Below are 27,569 nucleotides of genomic sequence, written 5' to 3'. Positions count from 1 at the left end.
GACCCTACTCCTTGTCACGTACAACCAGGGAATCGAAACAACATCATTTGACTCAATGACAGACCTTATGATACAACACACATGAGCTAACCATTCGGCCATCCAACCCCCCAGAAAGCTTGAAAGAAACTTATGTGAAATATATGTTGCAGTATATTACAGATCATTTTGTTTCCAAGGTGATTGATTACCGATAGCAACAACGCTATAACCCTCCTTCTTAATGACATATGCAAGTCTTTATGTGTCTAGTTGGTGGAGAAGAAGAGAGCGTTAAATGGTCCCGAGGGTGGGGTGTGGGATGTTACAAACATATTGTAATGTTTATTTCTATGGTTTTATGGGCAATGCGAGGTAGTAGAATTTTGCTCAGACCGCGACTTTTCCACGAACCTCTTCCTCGATTTCCAACTGTCAATGGTTGTTTCACGTGCACACAAATATGTACACACTGGGATGTCAGGTTTTTTTTATTATATAAATGATTTAAAAACAATATTACATTGGTTTATTAACTAATAAATACTATTTATAATTTGTAAGATAGGTGTCAGGTTATAAAAATGTTTTTAAAACATAGACAAGGGCTTGATTCATGCCTCCTATAGGCTCACTACAAGCAACGAGAACTATTATAGCGAGAACTATCAGCTCTTTATCTAAATCTTATATAGTGCATCTTTAAAAAAAGCAAAATTAACGTCAATCTAATTAAAATATAGATCTATATTTCGTTTCGTTTTTTATACTTTCGATAGCCTACACTACATGTAGATCTAACAAGTTATAGCGGGAGTTCACGTTCTATGACGTCAGGTACCAAGCAAGCCACATTTGACCCGATTACGTCAGTCATTCAATTAACAACCGCCATGTATTTCTTATCTACTTTTGTTTTGTTTTGATTTCTATTGCCGCTAATGTCTACCCACAGTTCCGTGCAAAAAAGGTCAAACGCTCGATTCGACAGACCATTTGATTGGCTGACCTCTCATTTCAAGCAGAACATGAGTTAAATAACAACGCTTCCAGATCCAAGTGTAGTAAAGACAAGTAAAATCGAAATTTAAAACTATAAAAACGAAACAAAATTGGATCTGTGTTTTAATCAGATTGAATTAACGTTAAAAAATCTCCCGAGTTCGATTAAACAGAGAGCAATCAGAAGATTTTAACGAAGATCACAGGTGGCCTTGACTTTGATAATATCCCATTTATATCATCTGTAGAGGACTCCGAATATTGACAAATTTTTATATTCATCATATCTTTGTAATTACTCAACAGAAGTTTATGGACTGATAAGCCTTTCAGAGATTCAATTTTTACAATTCCTCAATCTCTCAAATGTCAGAGGCATTGAATAAAATGTAAATAAATATTTTTGTTAGTAAATTTTAAGTATTTGGTAGAAGTGTATTATAAATTTTTTCAATCTTTTAAGAAATCTACAACTTCTTCTAGTTCTCTTTGTTTAGCTTGTTTATGTGCCCATCTGTTCTCCATTACTTCAGCGGACACTTTCCATTTTTCATGATAAATTCGTTTATCACAGGAAGGACATTTTTTACCTCCTGAAAAAAAAAACATAAGCTAAGTCTTAAAAAGCACAAGCTGAAGGAGACATGCCTAGTGAGAGAGAGAGAAATGGGGTTTAACGTCCACTTGACACAAACTAGGTCATTTTGGGACTAACACATGGTTCAATTTTATTTCAATAATTTGCATGCGCGTAGGGGTCTTTAGTAGTGGGAGGAAACCGGAGGACCCGACATGCCTAGTGATATAACATGAAATAGGGTTTAACGTCCTACTTTTCTGCTTCTACTGGGCTAATGAAGACGGACATGCGCCATACAGTGTGCTATGAGGGAAATTTGGCCCAGATAGCGGCATTTGACACCTAGTCTTCCACAAAATTCCAAATTTGAAGTTTTAAACTGAGGTATTGAAGACGGTCACACGCCACGCTTTCATTAAACAAAACAAAACCAATAGAAATCACAAGTAACAGTTAATAACCATACCATTAAAGCGAATTATAACTATATGATATGAAATCGGGTTTGACGTTTTAGTTTTCTTCATCAAATGAGGTAATAAAGACGATCGCACGCCACGCTTCCATTAAAACAAAACAAAATAGAAGACCCAAGTAACACTTAATAACCATACCATTTAAGCGAATTATAATAATTGGACATGAAGTGGGGTTTGAAGTTTTAGTTTTCTTCACCAACTGAGGCAGGCCCGTAGCCAGCTTGCTAGCTTCGGAGGGGCAGTGAAGTTTTTAGGGGGGGTTGGCATACCCGGTACAGTCTACAGTAGGTATTTTAGAGCTATGGTCTGGCTACGGGCCTGAACTGAGGAAATGAAGATGGTCCCCATGACTCCCAGAAGTATAAATATTTACCTATAAATGGAGGTGTTTTCATGTACACATCTAAACAACCATTATGAAAAAGATGACCACAATAAACTCTCTCTATTTGATTTTTCCGACCTTTCAGTTGATTCTGAAATAAAATATTTTCAGTAATAAAATAAAAAAGGGTTTCTAGCATGACTAAACTTGATAATTTTTCACACATTATCTAATTGTTCACAGCTTTGTACCTGTACTCAAATTGATTATTTCACATTTAATTTAATTAAGAAAATAAAATCAGAATATTAACAGTGGTATAATCTCCTGGCTTCATTTCAATCAAATTAAAAGAGGCCCATCGAAAGATTTCAGGCTTTGTCTTGTTTCTCCAGTCTGGAGGCCCATATTTCTTAAACCGTTCAAGATATCTTAAAAAAAACTTTCCACGCGAAATAACCTATTGTTAGGGTGACCCACCATAAATAAATATCTCCAAATATCTCGACAATTACGCCACAATATTTATATATATGCCAAGCCTCAAATCAGTTTCACACAATTATAGTCACTAAATAAACGATCATGTTGTACTTAATAAGCTATGACCATTAATCATCTATAAATACTAGACTGAAAACTGGTTCCAAGTTGCGTCCATAACATCCAGACACTTTTGAGTAAAAGATAGGTTACGTGCCCTTGTTTTGAAATTAGTCTCGCTTAACCAGTCTATCGACCATTCTACGTCTGATTGACAGGTCGGGATAATCAAGACTACTTTTTTACGAAACATAACAGAAAGCTAGAACAAGAAATTGAATTTAGAAATAAGCACTTTAGACAACTCAACAATTGTTTTAAGAAACTTGTAAAAGTAAAATGAAACTACTGCTAGTATCATGTTCCTGCTAAAGAAAGTGATTCAGAGATAGTATTTATACTAAACCAAAAGATGCCGCTCTTAATGGTACAGTTAATGATAAAGCAATTTAAAAAATAAAACAAACGTAATTACTAAAGCTGCTGTAATAACCAAGAAGCTAAATTTTACTGCTATTCAAAATCGTCAACAATAGATTTTTTACGGCTGTAATAGTTGATATATTTGTAGAGAATTGCACGTGCCATGGCTATTTATCGACTCAAAGCGAGTGCGGGGTAGTCAGAAATCAGTTCGAGACACGCAACTGAAGCATGCACATTAAGCCGTGTCGAGACCAACTTTCTGTAAAGTGCACGGGTCATCCTACTATTGTAGTAGTTCTGCCTCTTGAAAATTTCAAATTTCATAGATTTAATAGTTTTTGTGTTTCCATGGAAACAAATTGTACTTTTTTTTATATCAATTTCACAGATTTAACAGTTTTTGTGCTTCCATGGAACAAATTGTACTTTTTGTGTTTCCAAGGGTGCAGCATTTTGTCTATAGCTAGGTTATAAATGGCTGCATCCCAGATTAAACCATTATTAATATTATACAGTCTTTGTCTAGTTTGTTGTTAGAGAATTAATACTCTTTGGTTATTAGACAATTAAATATAAAAAAAAGATTACCTCAGGATCTTCAGCTAAAACATGTTTTTTACACAGTGGACAGTTTTCAAGTGGATATCTCTTGACACAGTCACGTATCAAATAATTACAAACAACTTTTAATGAGGGTTTATGTTCGAATACGGCACCTCTGAAAAACATAAACAAAATATAGGTTGCCATACAATAAAACATACGCCCACAGTCCACAACGGCTGTCCAAGCAGTCCACAACGGCTTGCCGAGCAGCCCACAACCGCTGTCCGAGCAGTCCACAACCGCTGTCCGAGCAGTCACATTTATCGTTTGGAGACTGCCTTTAAAAGATGCTAAAAACTTATCAAGAGGAAGAACCCATGAAGTTATTATCCTTCTTATATATTGATTTATGATATTAAAATATTCGAAATAAAAAATAAATTTTTTAAATACTAAGAGAATAAGATAACTCTGTCAATACCAGAAATTATCTCCCCTTAGACCACAAGAATAGCTTGTCTCATTTAGAGAGAGAGAGAGAAATGGGGTTTAATGTCCACTCAACACAAACTAGGTCATTTCGGACTGACACACGGTTTGAATTTTATTTCAATAATTCGCTTGCATGTAGGGGTCTTTAGCAGCTGGAGGAAACCGGAGGCTGGACAGGCGATGTCTCATTTTACTTGAGATTTCTGCCAGCAGGTCAATTTTTGACAGATTTTGTTAACCTTGGTTTATCAACATATTGGTTTTTTTCAAAGAATGACACTCCAATTTTTCACAAAAACTGTTTACCTCAGTTTATCAAAATATGGTTTTTTTCACAGTGACAATTTTTAACATCACTCCAATTTTCTACATATTTTTATTTTGTATTGTTTTTACACACAAAAAAACTATAATTGTAATCGTATATATTGTATTTTAAGGATCAATTCCAAGAAATTCTAATTTCTAAGTTCTCCAGTCCATCAACTAGTCAGTGAAGCCAAATATGTTTCATTACATCTAAATTCAAACAGTATTATTTTAAATTTCAACTTTTCATGTAAGTTGGTTTCTTGTCAAATACAATCAGATTTATAAGAATTCATTCAGAATAATAAAATCAACCCCCAACCAAATTCATGTATGGCTGACATAGAAATACACAATAGTCTTATCAAACATGCCTATGGACCACACCCTTGGAACACCAATCAAAATTCTGCTTCTTATTTCTTCAGGAAAAAACTCATTTTTAAATTAAAAAAAAACCAAAAAAAACATGGTTCCTCTATTTGTAAATTTGAAAATTTCAAATAAACCATTATTCACAAGACTCTAAGAACTAAACCTTACTATATCTAGTCAGAACTGAGATAAATCTGTTTTAACCCTAAATTATCTCCCCTTAGACCACAAACCTTCATATTCATGACAAATAAAACATTATTCACAAGACTCTATGAACTAAATCTTAATATCTAGTCAGAACTGAGATAACTCTGTTTTAACCCTAAATTATCTCCCCTTAGACCACAAACCTTCATATTCATGACAAATAAACCATTATTCACAAGACTCCAAGAACTAAATCTTAATATCTAGTCAGAACTGAGATAACTCTGTTTTAACCCTAAATTATCTCCCCTTAGACCACAAACCTTCATGTTCATCACAATTTTTTTAATGGGAAAAGTAAAACTTACGATTTTGAATGTTTTAATAACGGAGGAGTAACACATTGTCTTGCTAATTCTTTCGCTTGAGCCATAAAATTTATTTTTAGTAGATCAGGTAAGTTTGTATCGATTAATTCAGTTCTGTAAAACAATGTAAACATTTTAATATTTATAGTCAAAACTATCACACCATAGATAATATAGAAATGAAATGGGGTTTAATGTCCTACTCCAACTGGGCTATTGAAGACGGGCATACGCCATACAGTGTGCTCTGAGAGGAATTTTGCCCAGACAGCGGCACTATGACGTCTGCTTATTCCATCTGTCAAGGGTTGTATTACATGCTCGCCAATATCTAAGCAGGACCTCTGATTTTCACACAACAAAAAGAGAAAAGATAAACATGTAGACTGGATTAACCAGGTGCAAAACAACTGAGATTCAATTTGGACAGTTCATGCACTTCACCAAACATAATTAATTAGAAATTACAATCAAATTTGCTTTTCAAACCATTTTAATTTTAATCTATTTTAAGATTCCAAAGAATAGAGTTATATGCCCTTTAATTAACCACATGGGAGCATCCATGTTTGTTTACGAATACAGACAAGTAGTAATAATATGGATAAAACTTACTGTATCTGATGTTTTGGGTAGAGATCTGGTACACTTATATTTAGATTCATAAAATAGTTTTTCTGTCTGACTTTTATCACAATTTGTGACGCTTTTTGTTTGAGTTTGATTTCGTCCGATTCACCGATCAATTCACGTTTAATATATACAATCTCTTCACTACAAACACACAATGAATTCTCCTCTAAAAATGTCCGAATAAACTTCAATAACACAAGCACCTGTAATAATAATAATAATAATGAAGTTAATAATAAAATTGAAGATGATGATGACGGATGTGTTTTTATCAATTTCGGTTACAAATTATTCCCCAATCTGGCTACTCGATTTTTGAAGTAAAGGGCAATAACCCTGTTGATAATTACCTACTCGATGAAAGATAGGTTGCTAGGCAACAGAACATACGTCCACAGCAGCTAAGTCTTATTTATATCAGTAATGAAAACATATTAACAACTGCCCTATGCTAACGTTTAATATACAAAACATTTAATATCAAGGGTTATAGCTCTGGTAATAATTATCAGAAATCGTTGAAAATCAATAGACCTCTTCGTTTCATGATCTTAAACACTGTGTATTAATATAAAGTCAATTGGATTTTAACCTTTCCCTCAGTAGAGTCCACAAGATATTTCAAAGTGATCAAGGACTATAACTCTGACAGTAATTATTGGAAATGGTTGAAAAACAATAGGCCTCTTCGTGACATGACCTTAAACACTGTGTATATATTTAAAATCAATCAGATATTAAATTTAGCCTCCAGAGCACCCACAAACAACTGTCGAATATTGAACAAGACTGACAAAAACCTACTACTCTCATCTAGAAAGGATAACTCTGTTTTGACTTATCTCCCCTTAGACTTGTCTGCTTTATACATTACTCGAAAAAAAAATACTTCTAAATAAAATCGTAAAACAATGAGTCTATGTCAAGATGGAAAGAATTAACTTCCATGTGATTACTGGTAGGCCTAAACAACAACAAATATAAACAAAGAAATCTACAGAGATATATTCTAGAAATCAAATAGGCTTCAATCATAATGTCCCCTTGTCAGTGATGCAGGACGGAGGGCCCGACAAGGATAGCGGTCTAGTCGTTCAGATGGGACAAAAAAACGAGGTCCTGTGTACACATCGGCGTGCACGTAAAAGATCCCTGGGCAGTTGGAATTCGATATAAGAGTATGCACGGGCAAAATTTCCCTCATAGCACACTATATGGCGTATGCCCATCTTCATTAGACCAGTTTAGGAGCCGAACAGTAGGACGTTAAACCCCATTTCATTTCATTTCATTTCATAAAGTCCTATTTTTCTGCACCATATATTCTCGATTTAATATTCATAAAATTATGAAGTTTAATTTAACGTGATTTTAAAAACTGTCCCAGTCCTAAATAAAACTTGAGAGTTATCACCCTTACCTGACGGCCCCCAATCCATTTTTTGGCCTCCTCTTCACAGATCTTCTCCAGTTTATCAGTAAATTTCTGTTCGAGGTGTTTAGATTTCATTTGTACTAAAATGGGTTCACGGGGATAGTCAGCTGGAAACTGTATATTAGCTGTTAACTGTTTATATTCATTTTTACTGAAATAAAAAAACAAATAGTTAGTCAGATCAACCCCTAATCAAATAGGAAAATTGTGTCTCAACAGTAGTATTTCTGTCTATTCGAATTCTGACTATCAAGGAATCAATATTATTATATTTATCATCAACAATTTATGATTATTATAATTAACATATATCTAGTCATCAATTTATGACTGAATGGTTAGCACATGCATGCTGTATCATAAAGTCTGTCATAGAGTCAACTGGCGTGGTTTTGAATTCCCGGTTGTACGTGACAAGGAGTAGGGTTGTCTGTCCAACCTCGTGGGTTTTCTCCAGGTCCTCCGGTTTCCTACCACTGTTAAAGACCCATACGCGCAAACAAATTATTGAAATAAAATTAAAGCATATGTTAGTCCAGAAATGACCTAGTCTGTGTCGAGTGGACTTTAAACTCCATTTCAATCCGTCTCTCTTTATTGTATTTTAATATAGACGATGCGAGATGAGACAAAACCAGTATAATTCAGACAAACTCCATAGGTGTAACCAAGAGGTTTACTGATAATCAAACGTTTTGGACATGGGGCCTATTATTTTTATCTATATATATATATATATATATTTTAAATACACTTGATCTTTTAAATTGGTCTATAAATTGTATCTATATATATAATTTATCTTAGTTCTATTTGTAACATGGTATTTTACATGCAGATTAAAGGGACAATCTCGATTATATTTTAGAGAATAAAACTGCTTAATTTTGTTTTAAAAGCCCTTAAAATCCTCTACCTTAGGACTGAGTAACTAACTCAATATACGTGATATGTTTTCAAACAACATAATCCTGTCATCTGGAAATGGAGACCAAGCTGTATTATACAGTTTATAAAAAAAACGTGTAGGTGAAATTCACCTTTCGTTATCAAGTACAGCACAAGGGTCATTCACTGCATAGACCTCTAAAGGAATGGTAATAGATTATCAGGTCACCCAACGAAAAAATTGAACCGAAATCTTAAAAGGCTCACATACATGTCTAGATAAGCGGTTTTGACGTTCACATCCAAACAACACAATATTTTGAGCTGAAATTTTGGGACAGGGTAAATACACCATTCCTCTATATTTTGGCGCTTAAATTCCATATGTACACAAACTTTTATTTCTGAGACTCTGTTCAAATCGGGATGGTCCCTTTAAAAGATGAATTTAATTTGTTCAACTTACGTAATGCTGGCCGAGACCAACATCGGAACACATGCGATTAATTTTAGTCCATCAATAGATGGAGCCCTACTCTTTATTTCATCCAGTTCTTTTTCAATGACTGTGTCACGATCCTCGGCCGCCATGGTAACAATCAGTCATTACACAATTTATGTACGTCTAGTTAATAATCATGTGTTGTATTCTTCAACCTGGAATACATAATAAAATATATAATAAATGAAATGGGGTTTAACGTCCTACTGTTCTGCTCCGAACTGGGCTCATGAAGAAGGGCATACGCCATACAGTGTGCTATGAGAGAAATTTTTCCCAGAAAGCGGCACTGCGGCCTACTCATATATTGAATTCAAACTGCCACGGGATCTTTTACGTGCACGTCAATGTGTACACGGGATCTCGTTTTTTTGTCCCATCCAAATGACTAGATTGTTGTCTTTCTGACCCCAAATATATAATAAATTATGTAGCCTGGTATCAAGATGATAAAAACAAGCTGGGAGCCATGGTGGCTCAGTGAGTAAGATGTTGGCTCACTAACCTGTTTGATCCTACAGGTTATATGACCTGGCAATGTTGGTAGTATTGCATGTATTTGTGGTGAATAAATTATTTATTTTCTTAAAACCAAAAGCATTCTCAGACTTAAGTTAAGAATTTACCCAAAATTGTTCGCCTTATGTTAAACATACATTATGCAAGAGCTAAATCTGCTTATTGCAGGTCTTTCTTTAGGCCTGAAATGTTATCTAAATTATTAATTAGACATTAATTAACCTATTCAGAACATAATCAACTCTAGATGGCATCGCTAGCCTGCGATCTTAAGTGGAGTGTGAGCCGATTTACTGCATAACTTTCCTTCTCGATTAAACGATTAAACGATTAAATGGATAATCGAGACTATGCTGTTTATCGTACTGATTTTTGTAATGATGACCGAGGCTAGGCAGAAATTTCATTCGCTTAGTTTTCGGTTCATAGTGGATCAATTTGAATGAAATTTCAGCAAATTGCCTTTACGTTATCTAGTTTTTAATTATTATTATTTACCGAACAGTTTTATTTTATTGTATATGACTTTCTATCTGTATTGTTTTACATGGTGTACTCATAATCATATATATTTTTTAGTACAAGTGCCACTGAGCAGCTTTACAAGCTGGATTTTGGCGCTATACAAATTCAATAAATTTATTTATTTATTTATTTATTTATTTATTATAGTGAGAACTGCCAACTCGTTATCGAATCTCCCATAATGTATCTTTAACTAAGATATAAACATTTATAAAACTTTTGTTGTTTTAATGTATCAAATACATCAATAAGAAACTATGTGCAAAGTTTTGTATTTCTGAATCAAAGATATTTCTCATAAACAGTGATTGAAAGTTGATTAAATTCTTATTTTAAGTCTGAGAATGCTTTGTTAACTCGATGACTGACCAGTGAATAATACTCTTATAAATGACCATTAACTTAAACTATCATCAACAATACTCTGGTCAACTACAGTTTAACAAAAACACATTTCAATTTAAAAAAAAAAACAATAGAAAAAACTGATTATAAAAAATTTAACAATTACTTTAGCCAATAATAGTCAAATAAATAATTACTCTAGCCAATAAATATATGTTTCAATTTAAAAAATAAAAAGAAAAACAATAGACAAAACACTTATTATACAAATATTGTAACATTGAAGAATTAGATCTACTCAAAATAAATAAATTGATAGATTCGTTAACTTCAACTAATATCCATATCTTTACTCACAAATAGGTAAAAAAAAAATGATAGATTTCATAACTTTACTCACAAATAAATAAACAAATTGACAGATTCCACAACTCACAAATAGATAAATAAACTGATAAATTCCATAACTTTACTCACAAATAGATAAACAAAATATTGATAGATTCCATATCTTTACCCACAAATAGATAAATAAATTGATAGATTCCATATCTTTACTCACAAATAGATAAATAAACTGATAGATTCCATAACTTTACTCACAAATAGATAAATAAATTGATAGATTCCATATCTTTACTCACAAATAGATAAATAAATTGATAGATTTTTACTCACAATTAGATAAATAAATTGATAGATTCCATATCTTTACTCACACATAGATAAATAAACTGAAAGATTCCATAACTTTACTCACACATAGATAAATAAACTGAAAGATTCCATAACTTTACTCACACATAGATAAATAAATTGATAGATTCATTACCTATACTCAAAAATATCTAGAAGATTTAATTGATATGAGCTGATTTATTTGTTATTGTACAAGTCAACAATCACCTTTGTTGACATAGAAATATTTGAAATCTATTTCATGATTTGTGTTAATTGTAGAGTAAATTACAGGTTTATAATACCTTTGTGTGGCAGGTGTAACAAGTCTAGCAGGTAGCATCATTTTATATTTACATCTAATTTATTATAAGATAACCAATTAACAACTTCTGCAGGTGTGTAACTGGGAATGAATGAATGAATGAATGAATGAATGATATGTTGTTGATTCTAACAGACTTTGATCTATTGAAGAAGTAAATCTACAGATTGTGTAAAAAACTTGTAAACAATCTTACAAATCATTCCATCTTATAAATCAACCATGGGCAGTCATAAAAAGATCAGATGTTATCCCTAGAGAGATTAGTAACCATTGATGTCTAATAATACCAGTGGTTAATTTTATTAGTATTGTTTGATCTGGGAACTACTGCAACATTTTACAACATAATAACTCAGTGTTTTATAACCCATGTAAATCTCTATTTACTTACATACATACAACTTACAACAATGTATATAATAATATACTTATATGGGTGTTATTTACAACAATATATATATATCTATTGTCATCAGGTGTTATTGGATAGGGTATTTAACAAGTGTAGATTATAAAACAACACTTATCTATAATTATACAGGTAATAATTGTCTCTGATTTCTATAATTAAAACACCTTTCTATCACACAACTTGGATGCTATTACTAATAAGGTTTTTGTGCCTTTGTCTATGAAGAGGGAGAGAGAGAGGGTAATGTCCACTCAACACAAATTAGGTCATTTCGAGACTAACATATGGTTCAATTTCTCTCAACCTGATGGGTAATCCGGTTTCCTCCTACAAGAAAGACCCCTGCGCGTGTACTAAACATAACAAAATAAGACAACTCGTCTGTGATATCACCATCGATGGAAACAGAGAAGAAGATAGTTGAGGAGACAGAGAACTGGACTTGTTACTAGATGTTCCGGTATCTTAACTTAGAGGTATCGTCTGACAAGAAAAGTGTGTCCTGACATCATTCATATGTTTGTTTATACATTACCATCCATCTGTACAAGTCATAGATTAGATGGCTGAAATTGGTGATTATGAATAGAAGATGGTGATCTGTTATAAATCTGTACAAGTAAATAGGGCAGTCTTATGTTAGTAAATCAATCAGGCCATACCAATGTGATTTTCTGTTTTTCAGAGTGTTGATAAACAAATAACCACTTGAATCATGTGAAAGATGTTTAAAATTTCAAAAATTAAAATTTAGGAACTAAAAGCCTTTGAACAGCAGAACCAAAAACGTTTTGTTTTTTAAAAAATGTCTTTTTCCTGATGAATTAAGAAGGTAAATTACTACGGGTTTTCCCAAAGAGCAGAAAATCAAATTTTTAAGGCCTCAATACAACAGTCAACAAAACTAAGATAAGTAACAACCCCTATGTTTTCAATAATAGGGATCTTTACTTTATGAGGCGTTTCACACTAGGGGTCATATAGTTACACCTATCTAATTATTTCCTTAATAATACTTTTGATTTCCCTAATTTAGGCACCTTACTGTTCAGACCCCTTTCATGTTCGAGTCAAAATTACACAGGCCTGTATAATTAATGAGGTGAAAACCTTTGATGATCACAAGATCAGCAGACGCAATAATTACCATGTGATCTTTGATCAGAAATAAATTGATCCCCCAAACCAGACGGAAACAGACAGTAAGTGATCGGTAATTAATCAAATGAACTAATAGACAATTGTTATCAACTTTTACCGGTAATTATTAACAGTAAGGGGTTAATATTAACAGGTCATTGTTTAAAGAGAGAGAGTGAGAGAGAGAGAGAGAGAGAGAGAAAGAGAGAGAGTTTAACTCCACTTGACACAAACAAGGTCATTTCTCACATATGGTTCAATTTTATTTCAATAATTCTCTTGAACATAGGGGTCTTTACTTTTAGCAGTGGGAAATGAAATGAAATAAAATGGAATGGGGTTTAACATCCTACTGTTCTGCTTCGAACTGGGCTAATGAAGACAGGCATACACCATACAGGCTGTATGCTATGAGGGAAATTTTGCCCAGACAGCGGCACTATAGCCTACTCTTATATTGAATTCCAACTGTCAAGGGATCTTTAATGTGCACGCCAATGTTTTTCGTCCCATCTGAACGACTAGACAGTTGTCCTTGTCAGGCCCTCCGTCCTGCATCACTGACAAGGGGGAACCACGCTGGAAAATCAGGAAGAACTTTCTCGGCCAATGCAGGAATCGAATACCCAGCCTCCAGGCTAGCGAGCCAGCGTCTTACCCACTTAGCCACTGTGACCCCCCTTTAGCAGTAAGGGAAACCAGAGGACTATGAGGTTCGACAGGCGACCCAACTCCTCGTCATATACAAACGGGAAACGAGACGACACCAGTTTACTCAATGATATACCATGTGATCTAACGAGCAAACATAATTTATAGAAAACAGTTACTAATAGAGAGAGAGAGAAAGAAATGGAGTTTAACGTCCACTCGACACAAACAAGGTCATTTTAGAACTAATGTTTGTTTCAATGTTATATCAGTAATTCTCTGGCACGTAGGGGTCTTTAGCGGTGGGAGGAAACCGGAGGACCCTGAGAAAACCCACGAGGTTGGACAGGTGACCCGACCCTACTCCTTGTCACGTACAACCGGGGAATCGAAACCACGCCAGTTGACTCAATGACAGACCATGTGATACAGCGTGCATGTGCTAACCATTCAGCCATCCAACCCGCTCCAGTATATAGAACATAAGGTCTAATGAAAGTATACTTCTATATAATGTTGAGAGAATACTCTTCGAAACGTCACCCAAATAAATTAGCAGCCAGTATATGTTATAGTTAATTGCTCAATCCAATTACTAAATAATACCACAAGATTAATATTATTGTTTCTTGTCTTTAAAGTAATGAACTGACGCTAGACAAACTGTACTGTAAGTCTATTGTTCATAGAGTCCTGGTATACCTATATCATTCATAGAATCCTGTACAAGTATACCTATCGTTCATAGGACATGGAGAGAGAGAGAGAGAGGGAGAGAGAGAGAGAGATTAGGTTTAATGTCCACTCGACACAAACTAGGTCATTTTGGGACTAACATATGGTTCAATTTTATTTCCATAATTCGCTTGCTTGTAGGGGTCTTTAGCAGTGGGAGGAAACCGGAGGGCCCGGAGAAAACCCATGAGGTTGGACAGGCGACCGTACTCCTTGTCACGTATACCAGTTGACTCAATGACAGACTTTATGATACAGCGCGCACGTGCTAACCATTCAGCCATCCAACCCCCTGTACCAGTACACCTATCATTCAAAGAGTCCCTTACTAGCAAACCTATCGTTCATAATGTACTATACCAGTATACTCATTGTTCATAGAGTCCTGGTACACCTATCGTTCATAGAGTCCTGGTACACCTATCGTTCATAGAGTCCTGGTACACCTATCATTCATAGAGTCCTGGTACACCTATCATTCATAGAGTCCTGGTACACCTATCATTCATAGAGTCCTGGTACACCTATCGTTCATAGAGTCCTGGTACACCTATCGTTCATAGAGTCCTGGTACACCTATCATTCATAGAGTCCTGGTACACCTATCGTTCATAGAGTCCTGGTACACCTATCGTTCATAGAGTCCTGGTACACCTATCATTCATAGAGTCCTGGTACACCTATCATTCATAGAGTCCTGGTACACCTATCATTCATAGAGTCCTGGTACACCTATCATTCATAGAGTCCTGGTACACCTATCGTTCATAGAGTCCTGGTACACCTATCGTTCATAGAGTCCTGGTACACCTATCGTTCATAGAGACCTGTAGCCAAAACACCACAATAACCCAGGACGAGATGAACTACACTGTACAATAACCTGGGACTAGATGAACTATACTGTACAATAAATCATTTTAACTTGATATCCCACATCTTGATCAACAATAAATAAAAGACAAAAACTCATTTCTATGATGTCTGAAGAGAACAATAAATAAACTCCAGTAAGATTCTATGATGTCTGAACAATTATAAAGATGTCCATTATTAGTCTCATCATTATCAGTGAGCAACAAACTCATTAGTTGATTAATTACATCAACCACTGTTAGATGACTCATTAACAAGTAATTAATACCAACACTGTTCAACCTTGTACAACCTTTCATCTTCTATTATCCCATCTGGTTTAAAAAAAACTGGTAAATACTGTTTTATATCACACAGTATCTAACAGTACTACTATAATAAAACATGATCTATTGCTCCATATGCACTGTGGGATGAAACAGAAAGAGAGAGAGACACACACACACACACAAACTGGGTCATTTTGCGACTAACACATGGTTGTATTTTTTTATTTCTACAATTTGTTTGCGCGTAGGGGTCTTTAGCAGTTGGGAGGAAACCAGAGGACCCGAAAAAAAACCCCACAAGGTTGGAAAGGCGACCCTACTCTTTGTCATGTACAACCAGGGAACCAAACCATGGTTGAATTTTTTAATTTCAATAATTTGTTTGCACGTAGGGGTCTTTAGCAGTGGAAGGTAACCTGAGGACCCGGAGAAAACCCACGAGGTCGGACAGGCAACCCTACTCCCTTGTCACGTACAACAGGGGATTCGAAACCAAGTCCAGTTGACAGACCTTGTGATACAGTGCGCACATCAACAAAATAGTATTACATCCTAACAAACTGTTGTGTTTAAAACATATCATCAATTTATTGTACCAGTATTTCAACAATGGTTGTTATAAAATATAACACTGATCCGCAGTGAATATTCGCTAGGCCGCTACAATCACTGATAAGGATGACATCAATGCGACTTAATGAGCAACAAATATTAACTTTTTTCCTGCGACAAATTAAATTCTAAAACATTTTTGTTATGTATTAGAAAAATAAATAAAGACGTTTAAAGTATTTGTAGGTACAACTTATTTCCTATTTAATATAAATGGGTATTAAAATGAGTAAAAGGCAGCATTCTGCCCGATTCAGTAATGTCTGATGTAAACAATGCACACGCCAATGACGCCATTGACGTCATGTGTTGAAGGCAGTCATCTTTTACAGAGATATCAGAAGACTTTCGTAATCCTCTGTGAAACAGATTGATAAAATATCCCATATAAGGTAGGGGGGGGGGGAGGGGGTGGATGGCCGAATGGTTAGCACCTGCGCGCTGTATCATAAAGTCTGTCATTGAGTCAACTGGCGTTGTTTTGATTCCCCGGTTGTATGTGACAAGGAGTAGGGTCGCCTGTCCAGCCACGTGGGGTTTCTCCGGATCCTCCAGTTTCCACCCACTGCTAAAGACCCCTACGCGCAAGCGAATTATTGAAATAAAATTTAAAACCATATGTTAGTCCCGAAATGACCTAGTTTGTGTCAAGTGGACATTAAACCCCATTTCTCTCTCTCATAGGCAGTTAATATAAACCCTAATTACATAACCAAGCCATTTAAACAAATTATTAATTTTACGACTCCAATATAAATAACAATTAACAACTGATTAAAACCCATTCAAACTATCTTAATCATCATATAATATTTATTTTTATTTCTTAACAATAAATATGCCTGACTCTTAGTCTTACATAAGATTACTAAATCTAGCAATCTAGATATTTAAACAAGATTCAAGACATTTTAAATCTGCCATTAAACAGCAATTAACACTCTTAACGAAACATATATTTATTTTAATTCCTTCAAATATCTAAATTTGATTGTAAATTATGTAATATTACAAAATTCATTATTAAATAAGACAGAAATATGGTTTGTTGAATAAAATAATCATTTTATAAATTCAATCTACGCTTACACAGTAATTAACACCCAATAACTTTATAAATAATATTGATCTTACTTCCTGGAATGAAATAAGTTGGAATCTATCTTATATAACATTACTAAATATGATGGATGAAACAATGGAAACATAACTCTAAAACCCTTGATGTTTAATATCCTAGCAACAAACATAGAAATAGGCCTACTTATAAACCAAGACAAACGTCAATATTTCATAAATTAGCTACAAAAAGTCAGCAAGTTTATCTACCGAAATTAGCCAAACAAAATACATGCACATGTTCAATGTAGTTTCTTGGGATTAAGAATTGTTTTAAGACAAGCCAACATCTTTGTATGTTTATTTATCTCCCTTTGATAAAACCTGTAAATAATCATACTATTTAATAGTAAGATTTGGCTTAAAACTGTATCTTAATTGACTGATAAACTCAACTAAATACACAATATTCAAACTGAACCTAACACAGAGACAAAATGCTCAATTCTAATTAATACTGATTCACCCATCTTAAATCCTCAGTCAATAAAGATGAATTGATAAGACATGGATTATCTTCCCTTTGATGTTTTGTATATCACAAGAGATAATCTTACAAGTAGAGATATCTAGATATCTTAAAGATTGTGCGATGATCATTCAATACAGATGATCCAATGATCACTAAAAAATATCTTTTATTAAAACCACAGCCCAGGGAGATTATATCTACTCAAGACCTTAATAAATATAGTAAAAGGTTTTATAATATGTCTATATCTAGCTTATTATGATAAAGTAGATTAATATCTGATTTTATAATGTGTATAATTCATAAAACTGATGATCAGTTGATAGAGATTATATTTTATGATACCATTTCCTGGGGCATTATATCACTTGTTTGAGTAAATATATTCAAATACGATTTACATTTGATTAAGAAAAGAAAAATAAAAGTAGACAATCTCCCAGCTTGGATACAATCAGAATATAAAGAGATCCATCAGGAGGGGTTCACTTGTTTATATTCAACTATCACAATATGGCAAGTGATTCCAAATCTTCAAATAATAATTCCTGAATATAAACTCATTTAAAGATACATTATACGATATTAGATAAAGAGCTGGCAGTTCTCACTATAATAGTTATAAACTAGATAATGTAAAGGGAATTTGCTGAAAATTTCCGTCAAATTGATCCACTCTGAACCGCGAATTTGGCGATTGAATTTTGGGCCTAAAGTCGGTACGATAAAATGCATTGTCTTGATTATCCATTTCTTGATATAATCATGAATGAGCGTAGAGCAGCAGATCGGATCCTAATCCAGTAAATATTGCAGGCTAGCGATATAACATTGAGAGTTCATTATGGTCTGAATAAGTTAATTAATGTCTAATTAATAATTTAGATAATTTAGGCAGATTTAGCTCTTGCATAATGTACGTTTAGAGAGATAACAATTCAACTGTATTAAAATATGCTTCTCTAGACACAATGGCTTCAAACTCATCTGTCTTTGTTGTATGTTTCCTTAAGACAAAACTCGTCACTTCATAACATTGTCTTTAATATTGAGTAAATAAACAGCTTAACTTCAAATAAAAAAGACTGTGAAGTTTTCATAAACTAACAATATCTTGATTTAGAAACCACTTTTAACCATAAACAAAAATCATTCGAGAATAAACCAATGACTTGAAGCCTTTCACATTCTTAATTCACCATAAACTAACATCTAATTTACAATTAACAAAATAAACCTAAATTTAGTGGAATAACAGTCTTAATCTCTATTCACTGAAAATTCTTTCAATAAACTAATCTCATTAAAATATGGCTTCAAGCTTATCAAGTTTTCATTCCAAATTAATAGTTTTTAGATGAAACAAAAGAACTTATAATTTAGTGAAACATCAATGTAAAAATCAAATCAGTTTAAAAACCAATTTAAAAAACCTGAAGCTTTTAACAACTACTGTCTATAGGTTACTTACAATGGCTGCCAATTTTCACTCAAATAGTCTGATCTCTTTATGTCTAAAGGGTCATTAATTAAAATAATTTAATTAAAGAAACTAATGTTTATTCTGTAATATCTAAATCTAATTAATTTCTAGGTTAATTTGATGACTACTAGTCTAGTGGGGGTTTTTTTCGACAGAAAGAAATCAGTCTCTATTCTCATTGTGGTATGGTAACTACTTTCTTTGCTGCAATATTTTGGGTCCAAAAATATGTGATGTTTATATTAATAGTTTATAAATTATATTCACTTTCTCAGCTTTGTTGCTTTTTAATGCAAATAAAGTAAAAATAAAGACCCCTTGACAGGCAAGATGTCCCTCATCCAATGAAATAGGGTTTAACATCCTACTGATGTGCACCGAATGGACACAGTGTGCCATGGTATAAGGGGAATTTTGTCCGGACATCAGCACTAAGGGTTCTTTTACGTGCACATCAATTTATTCCAATCCGAATGACTATACGTTGTCCCTTGCCAGGCTGTCCATCCAGGAACCACCCAAGAAATCAAATCCAGATCAAACATGGGACGTTCAAGTTAGCGAGCCAACATCTTACTTAATGAATGAGCCACTAAGGGTCTGAATTTCCCTCATGGACATACAATGATACAGTACCAAACTGCATGGCATAATAGATATAGCACTCTGCATGGCATAATAGACATAGCACATTCCATGGCATAATATACATAGCACACGGCATGGCATACTACTAGTAGCCCAGTTGGTGGTGAACAGTAGGATGGGAAACCCTATTTTATTCCTCCTACATAAGTCAGACAATTCTTCATATTATAGGAGCTTTTACGGGTTTTCCTTTTGACGTCATTTTCGGTCATGCGCAGACCCTGGCCTTATTCGTAGACTGAAACCCATAGGCCAGTGTGTGTTTTTTTGTGAAAATACCGTCGTACAGCAAGCTTCTTTTACATAAAATGGAACTGAACGACATTTCTATATATGTGTAAGCTTTACCGACAGATGCCAGAAAGCGATATTTACAAAAACTTCGATATAGGAATGATACGGCAAGTTTAAAAGACCCGTAATTGGCTGTTTGCAATTGAGGAAGTTTATTACGCATTTTACGGCCCAACAGATGTTATATATTAATTACGGGACTATTAACACAAAAGATTTAAATGGTCTATCCTATTTACATTCAACTGCCGACTGGACAGTTCTTTGCGAGGTTGATATATCGTCTGCTATAGCACTGCATGCTACCCTACTCGACACGAAACACGGTACTATGTTGGTCTTTGAGGCTGTCAATTTGAAAATAATTCCAGCTAATAATACTATAAATAGTATGCAATATGCAAATAAGATTGTTTATGCGTATTGTTAGTCAATAGCTATTGTAAATTTCCCCGTGTTTAGACGGCTCTAACCAATGATAAAATAGTTTGGTGCACGGGGTAAAACTTTAGCCATTTTTAGAAATTTTCCTCTTGATGGGATATGAATAACGGAAAGAATAAAACGACGATCAAGTTGAATCTGTGAATATTTTTTAAAACTTTTTTTTTTTCTGTTAATTGTAACCACATAAATCGTCTTGGCTCAGCTTTTGGCACTCAGTGAAATTTTAATCCAATCAGTTTATCTTGCCACAACCAAGAAGAAGAACGATACATTTGTATCCATTTTATCAATTTCTAATTCAGTATTTGGTTCAGAGAACAACTGTTGAATGAAAATAATATGTAACTGGACTCGGTGCATTCTATACAGCGTGATTATTATTTGTTCTCTTTTCTTAGATGTGCTACGGTCGTGCTTAAATTTTAATATCGTCTTGAATAATTCGTTCGTGGAACCGCAGGTCAACATCTCTAACCCATTCTATTATTTACTCTTATGCTCTATTTCATGGCATTTTACAAGCAAACAGATGTTATCTATTAATTGTTTGCAGTAAAATTAAAACAAAACATATAAATCGGCTTCATACAGCAATGCATCTTTGTAGTGCTTTTGCGTACTGCGGTCAACTGGACCATGTGCGAGCTTGACATATATCGTCTGCTACAACGCAGTATATCGTCAATAAAACGAAACAAAAATAATTTAGACAAGATTTGAAATTGGTAATTTATTACGAATGCTACACGCAACTTACAACAAGAGTGGCATTCAAGAATACTTTTTGTATAAAGAGAAAAAGAGGAAAAACCCCATTTTCCCTAGAATTTACCATGTTAAGACCTGTGTTGAAAAAGGCCAGGCTAAACTTAGACACCGGAAATACGTCACGCGTAAAAGCTCCTATAAGTGTTTCTATATTCAAGGATAAAAACAAAAAACTATCTATGCCATGCATTTCGGTACTAACGTTGTTGTTTATTTTTATTTCAGTAATTGCTGAGTTAGTATTATTAGTTGCAAGCTGATAGAAATGAGTGGGAACTAAAATAATAAAACATTCTGGGCTTGGCTTGGTGACTTTTGTCTTTTGTCGACCCGTTCCGTCTCCTGCACTAAGTCTTCTGTCGGGAATGTGTTGGTGCTTGGTGGTTAATTCAATATGTGTTCAATTATTTATAAAATTTATGACAATCTGAATGATTGAATGAATGACAATGACAATGACAATGACTATGTCTTGAGTGTCAGTGGATGAGACGAGTGAGCGACTGGACGTTACGTTGAGCCTTGGCCTTGAGGATTCTCCGAATGATCTGTGACGAAGGTGATAATGGTCTCGGCTTCATCAGATTAGAAATACTTACCTTTCTTGATAATTTGTTGAATTAAATGTACGATATATCAAAACTCGTTAATAATCTTGTTTATTTTCCAGAATCCAGTTCTTGCTTATTTCCATGTAATTATTTCTACGATGCATCACATCCACATAATTAAAATAGACGGAAATAATTATTTTATTGTAAATATTGTTAAATATTTGTTACACAACTTATGTAAATACTTTTATGATAATTTCTATGGTAACTAATAAACAAAAATAAGCTAAAACCAAACAATAACATATTTATAGTCTTTGTCTATTAGGAAAATAAGCAGAACATCACGATTTAGAGATAACTCTTGTTTTATAGTCGTGGTTGTCCAGACTTCTACTTCGCGCATAATTAAATTTTAAAGACACTTTATTCGATTATATCATCCTTGAAAAAATTCAAAGCAAATTTGATATTTAACTATTATAAGACTACAAATTTCAATTTGTATAATTTATCGTCATTTACATCGTCAAAAGAGAAATCTACGCGGGATCTTCGAAAAGCCACATAATTAGTAGAAGAAATGAAATGGTAACGTTCTGTACGTAGAACTAGTGGCTGAAATTCCGCACCAAACCGGCTAATGAAGACGGGTCAAGCAGTGTGCTTTGAATCTGAGAGAGATTTTGCCATGAAAGCGTCGCTTTTGGCGACTCGTCGTCGAAATCCAAATGTGAAGGATTCTTTCAAGTGCGGAACGAATACAAAAAAAAAAAAAAAAAAAAAAGTCGCTCCAAGATATCCGTGAATCTTCGAGATGATTCCATCTTGAGTTTATCAACATAATTTTAGTTTAAATCAAGTGTTTATTTAAAAATAAATTAGCCCTGATGTCTCTTTCCGGATTCTATAAGGCCTAATATAATTATATTTATAACAAATGCAGGCCCATATTATAGTGGGTTTTCTAATAGTTAACCGTTACCGGAAACTGGAACAGATAACAAATAGCTTTCTGCATAAAAAAGGCAATCTGAGGACGATCAAATTTGAATTAAGAGCCAATCTAAATTCGACAAATTATACGAACCTGTCAAACTGTGGTAAGCACTAAAATAGGGATTATGCAATAACGAATGTATACGATAATTTTAACTAATTTAGTGACGTCATATATATAGATATAAGGGTAATCATCGATAGATTCCGTTATATCAAAACGCACTCCTTCTCATCATGAATGCATTCTTTTAGAAATCGAGCCACTACAAGTAAGTAAAATCTGCTGATTAAATCACCACAAATCAAAAAATGTGTCAAAGTCTTAAAACGGGTTTTGATAAAAGCCAACAAAAAACACGCTGTTGATTTAATTTGAACGTTTTCTTTAATCCCCGATGATGAAGTTTTGAGATACTCCGAAAAGCATCAATCAAAATCGTTGATTGACAAGCCCTTGAAAGTAACGGTACTTTTTGAATGTCCCGAATCTACCCGCAAGCTGTGGGGTGTTTACTATCCAAGTCCCAAGCCATTCTAATGAAGTTGTGGCTTCTATGGAAGTGAGTGGAGAAGGCCCCCCTAGGGATAGAGAGAGAGCTTGCTGTATTGATGGGCAATCTTTTGTTTTCAGGTTTGATGAAGTCAGACGTCAAGAGTAGACAAAGATTGATTATGGCGCGAAACAATAGCATAACGGCTTGAAACGTGATATACGTCGTCTTGATCATGTAGGGCGGTTAATGCCTACTGCAAACCAATGGCACTTTTCGATAGACTAGATCACATTTCTACGAGTTATTTTTGTAGTCCTATTGAGTATTTTGGCAAATTTTGAAAGGATTTGAATACACCTGTAATTATCTATGATATTCAGGTGTTATTTACAAGTGATCGAGAAGCGAGCGCCTCACGGCTTGTTAGATCGTTATATCACCAGATATTCCATTCAAACGGCATCCATTTTGATTTATTAGCTAAAATTTAATCAAGCGAGTGATGTCAGCTCTGTTTCAATGCGTGTCAAAAGACAAGTTTTTGTTCCGTGTTTTCCGGACGGGTTGTGAAATTAACTCAATGGGTTACAAAAACTTTTAAAAGACAATCGAAACTGTGGAAAAACATGAAATTTGAAACCAATGATTGCCTGTAACGACCAATCTGAAGTACTGATACAATCTGACTGACGACTTGACCGTCGTTGTTGTCATGGATTCTGATCGATTTAAGAAAAGATTTGTAGCCATTTAAAACAAACTAATGTGCCGTTTTAAACTAGTCTCGTGTCGTTATTACCGTCATTGATTGGATCTGTAACACGTGGCCAGATATAGATAAAGATTTAAAAACAAATTAGTTCTGATCTGACTGTATATCCTCGCCATTCTTATTCTTCTATATTCAAATTAATTTAATATATGACAATACATAAGCCAATGTTATTGATAATAAGTATCCGATTATTTTTTTATTGCGTATGGCTACTGTAATAAGAGAGAGAGAGAGAGAGAGAGAGAGAGAGAGAGAGATAAATGGGGTTTAGCATTCCCTTGACACAAACTAGGCCATTTTGGGTCTAACATATGGTTCAAGTTTACTTCAATAATTCGCTTGCACATACATAAATATTTGTCAACCAAAATAGGAGAGAGAGAGAAATGGGCTTTAACGTCCACTCGACACAAACTAAGTAATTTCAGTAGTAACCAATGGTTCAATTTTATTCCAATAATTCACTTGCGCGGAGGGGTATTTAGCAGTGTGAGAAAACCGGAGGACCCGGAGAAAATCCACGAGGCTGGAGAGGCGACCCTACTCCTTGTTACGTACAACTGTGAGAGAATATTCTTCTAAACGTCGCCTTAAAAACACTATAGTAGCTGTTTTCCATTAGTATGTGTTTTTGTTGGGTTTTTTAATAAAAATACAATTAAAAAATAAATTCTACAATGCCCGACCTTTAAGGCCTGCGATGTTTTTGGTGATAATCATTAACAGCTACTTTATTCGTTCAACTTGACAATTATTTTCTCTCTATAATCATGTAAGTTGGCCTATAATATGTTTATTTTTGTCAGTGGCTTGTTTTGGTGAATAAAATATTGTTTAAATCATAACTTCAAGTGAAAGGAGAAATAAAATGAAACGATGTTTAAAGTCTGCTGTGAAAGAGGGGATTATTGTCCATGGATGTATAACGATTAAGTAAAGTAGATCTCAAGTAAAGTTATTCCCTCGCATTTCTGGCATATGTCGTCGTATATATCTATACAACATACACACAGTTTTATATTCTGGTAACTGGGCTTTGGACATAGGCGTAGGAGCTACAGCCCCCCCCCCCCCCACATCCCGACCATATATCATAAAAATGTAAGTGTATAATGATTGATTCATTCTGAAAATTTGGAGGACAAAGAGAATTTTGAGCACCCCCATACTCACAACTGAGATTGGCCTCCCACGCCTATGGTTTTGGGGGCCCTCAGCTTCAATCCACGCACCCCCTGCCTTTTAATTCGCCATTGATGTTGATAAATGTGATAACAACTAGATGTAGAAATAAAAATACATATGTTGCACTAGATTTACCCCCCACCCAGTTCCTTAATCTACTGATAATAAATAACCCTCTCGCTCCCCCCCCTCCCTCGTAACTCTGCATGGTTTCATCTTTGAGGTATTGATATCGTATCAAACAATTATTACTCGATAATGCCCGTTAATCCAAATATTACTCCCACCTCTGATCTTATCTCGTTTTTTAATTAATTCAAATATCATCTCTTCTTAACAAAGAAATCTTAACAATTAAAAAAAAACAACAACACATCTTCGCAGTTTATTTAAGACAAAAAAAACGCCGAGCATTGTTCATTCAACTCAACTTCAATTAAACATTTGTAATTACTCATTAGTCCTTTTTCTTAATTACTTAAGTTTTAATTAACTTAAAATAATAGTCACCTGTCACGACTTGTGGTCTATTGTTTTACCCATACTTAACATGTTAAAAACAAATTGTGTCATCGCATGTCAATTTTGATCAAAGGTCGTTTTATTTTATTTACGGGTGTCGTTCTATTGACGAGTAATGCACAGTAATAATACGTTTACTGTGTTTTTTTAACACCTTAATAAGTGTCGCCGTTAAGAAAAACTGGAATAAAAACAATACTTTGGTGATCGTGAGAGAGGAATAAACCCATACAACCCCTCTTTCCCCCAATAGATTGGTTTCTTATTTAATGATATCGTTCTCACTTTAAGCGGTGATCTTTTCTTTTTATCTGTCAAAACATCAGTCCTTTATTGTTCCCGTCGATAGCGGCACATCAAAGATCAAAACCCTTTGTTTTCTAGACATCAAAGGCACCGCGGGTCTATCACGTAATCACATCATTAGGTTGAAGAAATAATGAAGCCATGTCGAGATACATTATCAAGTCTTTTTACGATCGTTAAAGTATACCACTTCAAAAAGACTAAAAAAACACGACTATTTCCAGAACGTCGAATTCAATGTTTTGAAAAGACTGGACGAATCCTATACAAAAACCACGGGTGACCGTTATGACGTCATTAACTCAACCGACCAAAAAGACGAAAATATTTTTATAAGGTCTAAAGGTTTAAATCTTTAAGAATGGATTCAAATTTCGGATTTGGAGTTTAGGAGAATAGGTCGTCTATTCGATTATATTGGATTTTGATATCAACTGGAAACATTTTATAAACATTTTATAATGGTTTTAATCTTAATCAGAAAGTCATCGGCAAACATTTTTATATAGACCACATTTATTTTCCGGATAACAAAACCATTTTTGGAACTTGAAGATAATTCGGGAAAATAAATTTCAGAAACCTTGCAAAAAAAAAAAACTGCTTTGTATCCCCTGTGGTGCCAGATTAGGCTAGTATAGCCACGGCGTCTCTTTTCACAATACCCCCAAAAATATCAAATTTGGCCACTATTCATGTATTGAACAAAACACACGTTTACCATCTGGGATATAAATGTAGCCATCTTTGATTTTAATGTGTATATTAGTTATTGTACTTATGTTGTTATCACGTGATTGGTTACACCCCCCTGCATATACCATATGTATTACGACCTCCCGGGTTCAAAGGTCAGGGGATATTCTACTTCTAACACCTGTGGTATGAAACATACATCTCCAGATCATTAAATATTAATAGTCTTACTATTCTAAATTTTCTCGCTTATTTTGAAATTCCCGAAAACATTATTATTTTTAGGCGGATGTAAACAAAAAAATTAAATAATATGTAAATATTTCGAACATATGGTAAATGAAATAAAAATATATCTATTCGCGTACCTTAACATACGATAAATGTGTGAAATATTTGGAGAACGTTCGAACCCACCTGTTATTTACACGATGTGAAATAATCTTTTAGACATTTTTTTTACAAAAGTTAATTCTATAGCCTAAGGTACAACACGTGTAGAAGGCTAAAACATAGGAAGCCGGGCGCTGAGTCGAAATAAAAACAGAATTCCTGTTAATAGACTTTTAATGAACAACCGTCTATATAACTGAATACGCACATCTCAAGGATATACACGCTAATCCGGGATTATCCAGGATAAACTATTTCTAATGAGAAAACAAAGACGGTGGCAGAACTC

At 34.2% G+C, this 27,569-nt stretch overlaps 1 protein-coding gene across 1 annotated transcript; it reads right to left on the bottom strand.

Annotated features, from left to right (window-relative positions):
• Positions 1 to 491: 491 nt before the first annotated feature.
• On the bottom strand, positions 492 to 22,068 carry LOC126810384 (uncharacterized). The gene is made up of 8 exons (XM_050535419.2): positions 21,953 to 22,068; positions 8,997 to 9,187; positions 7,628 to 7,793; positions 6,190 to 6,410; positions 5,575 to 5,688; positions 3,923 to 4,052; positions 2,414 to 2,516; positions 492 to 1,574 (listed from the first exon to the last, which is right to left on the bottom strand). Exons 2-8 carry the CDS (start codon positions 9,119 to 9,121, stop codon positions 1,432 to 1,434), a joined length of 1,002 nt encoding a protein of 333 aa, XP_050391376.1. The 5' UTR covers positions 9,122 to 9,187; positions 21,953 to 22,068; the 3' UTR covers positions 492 to 1,431.
• Positions 22,069 to 27,569: the final 5,501 nt, after the last annotated feature.

This window comes from Patella vulgata, chromosome 2, assembly GCF_932274485.2.
Source record: "Patella vulgata chromosome 2, xgPatVulg1.2, whole genome shotgun sequence".
Taxonomy (NCBI): domain Eukaryota; kingdom Metazoa; phylum Mollusca; class Gastropoda; family Patellidae; genus Patella; species Patella vulgata.
Note: the sequence above shows the minus strand (reverse complement) of the source record. Positions and strands in the feature narration are given on the sequence as shown.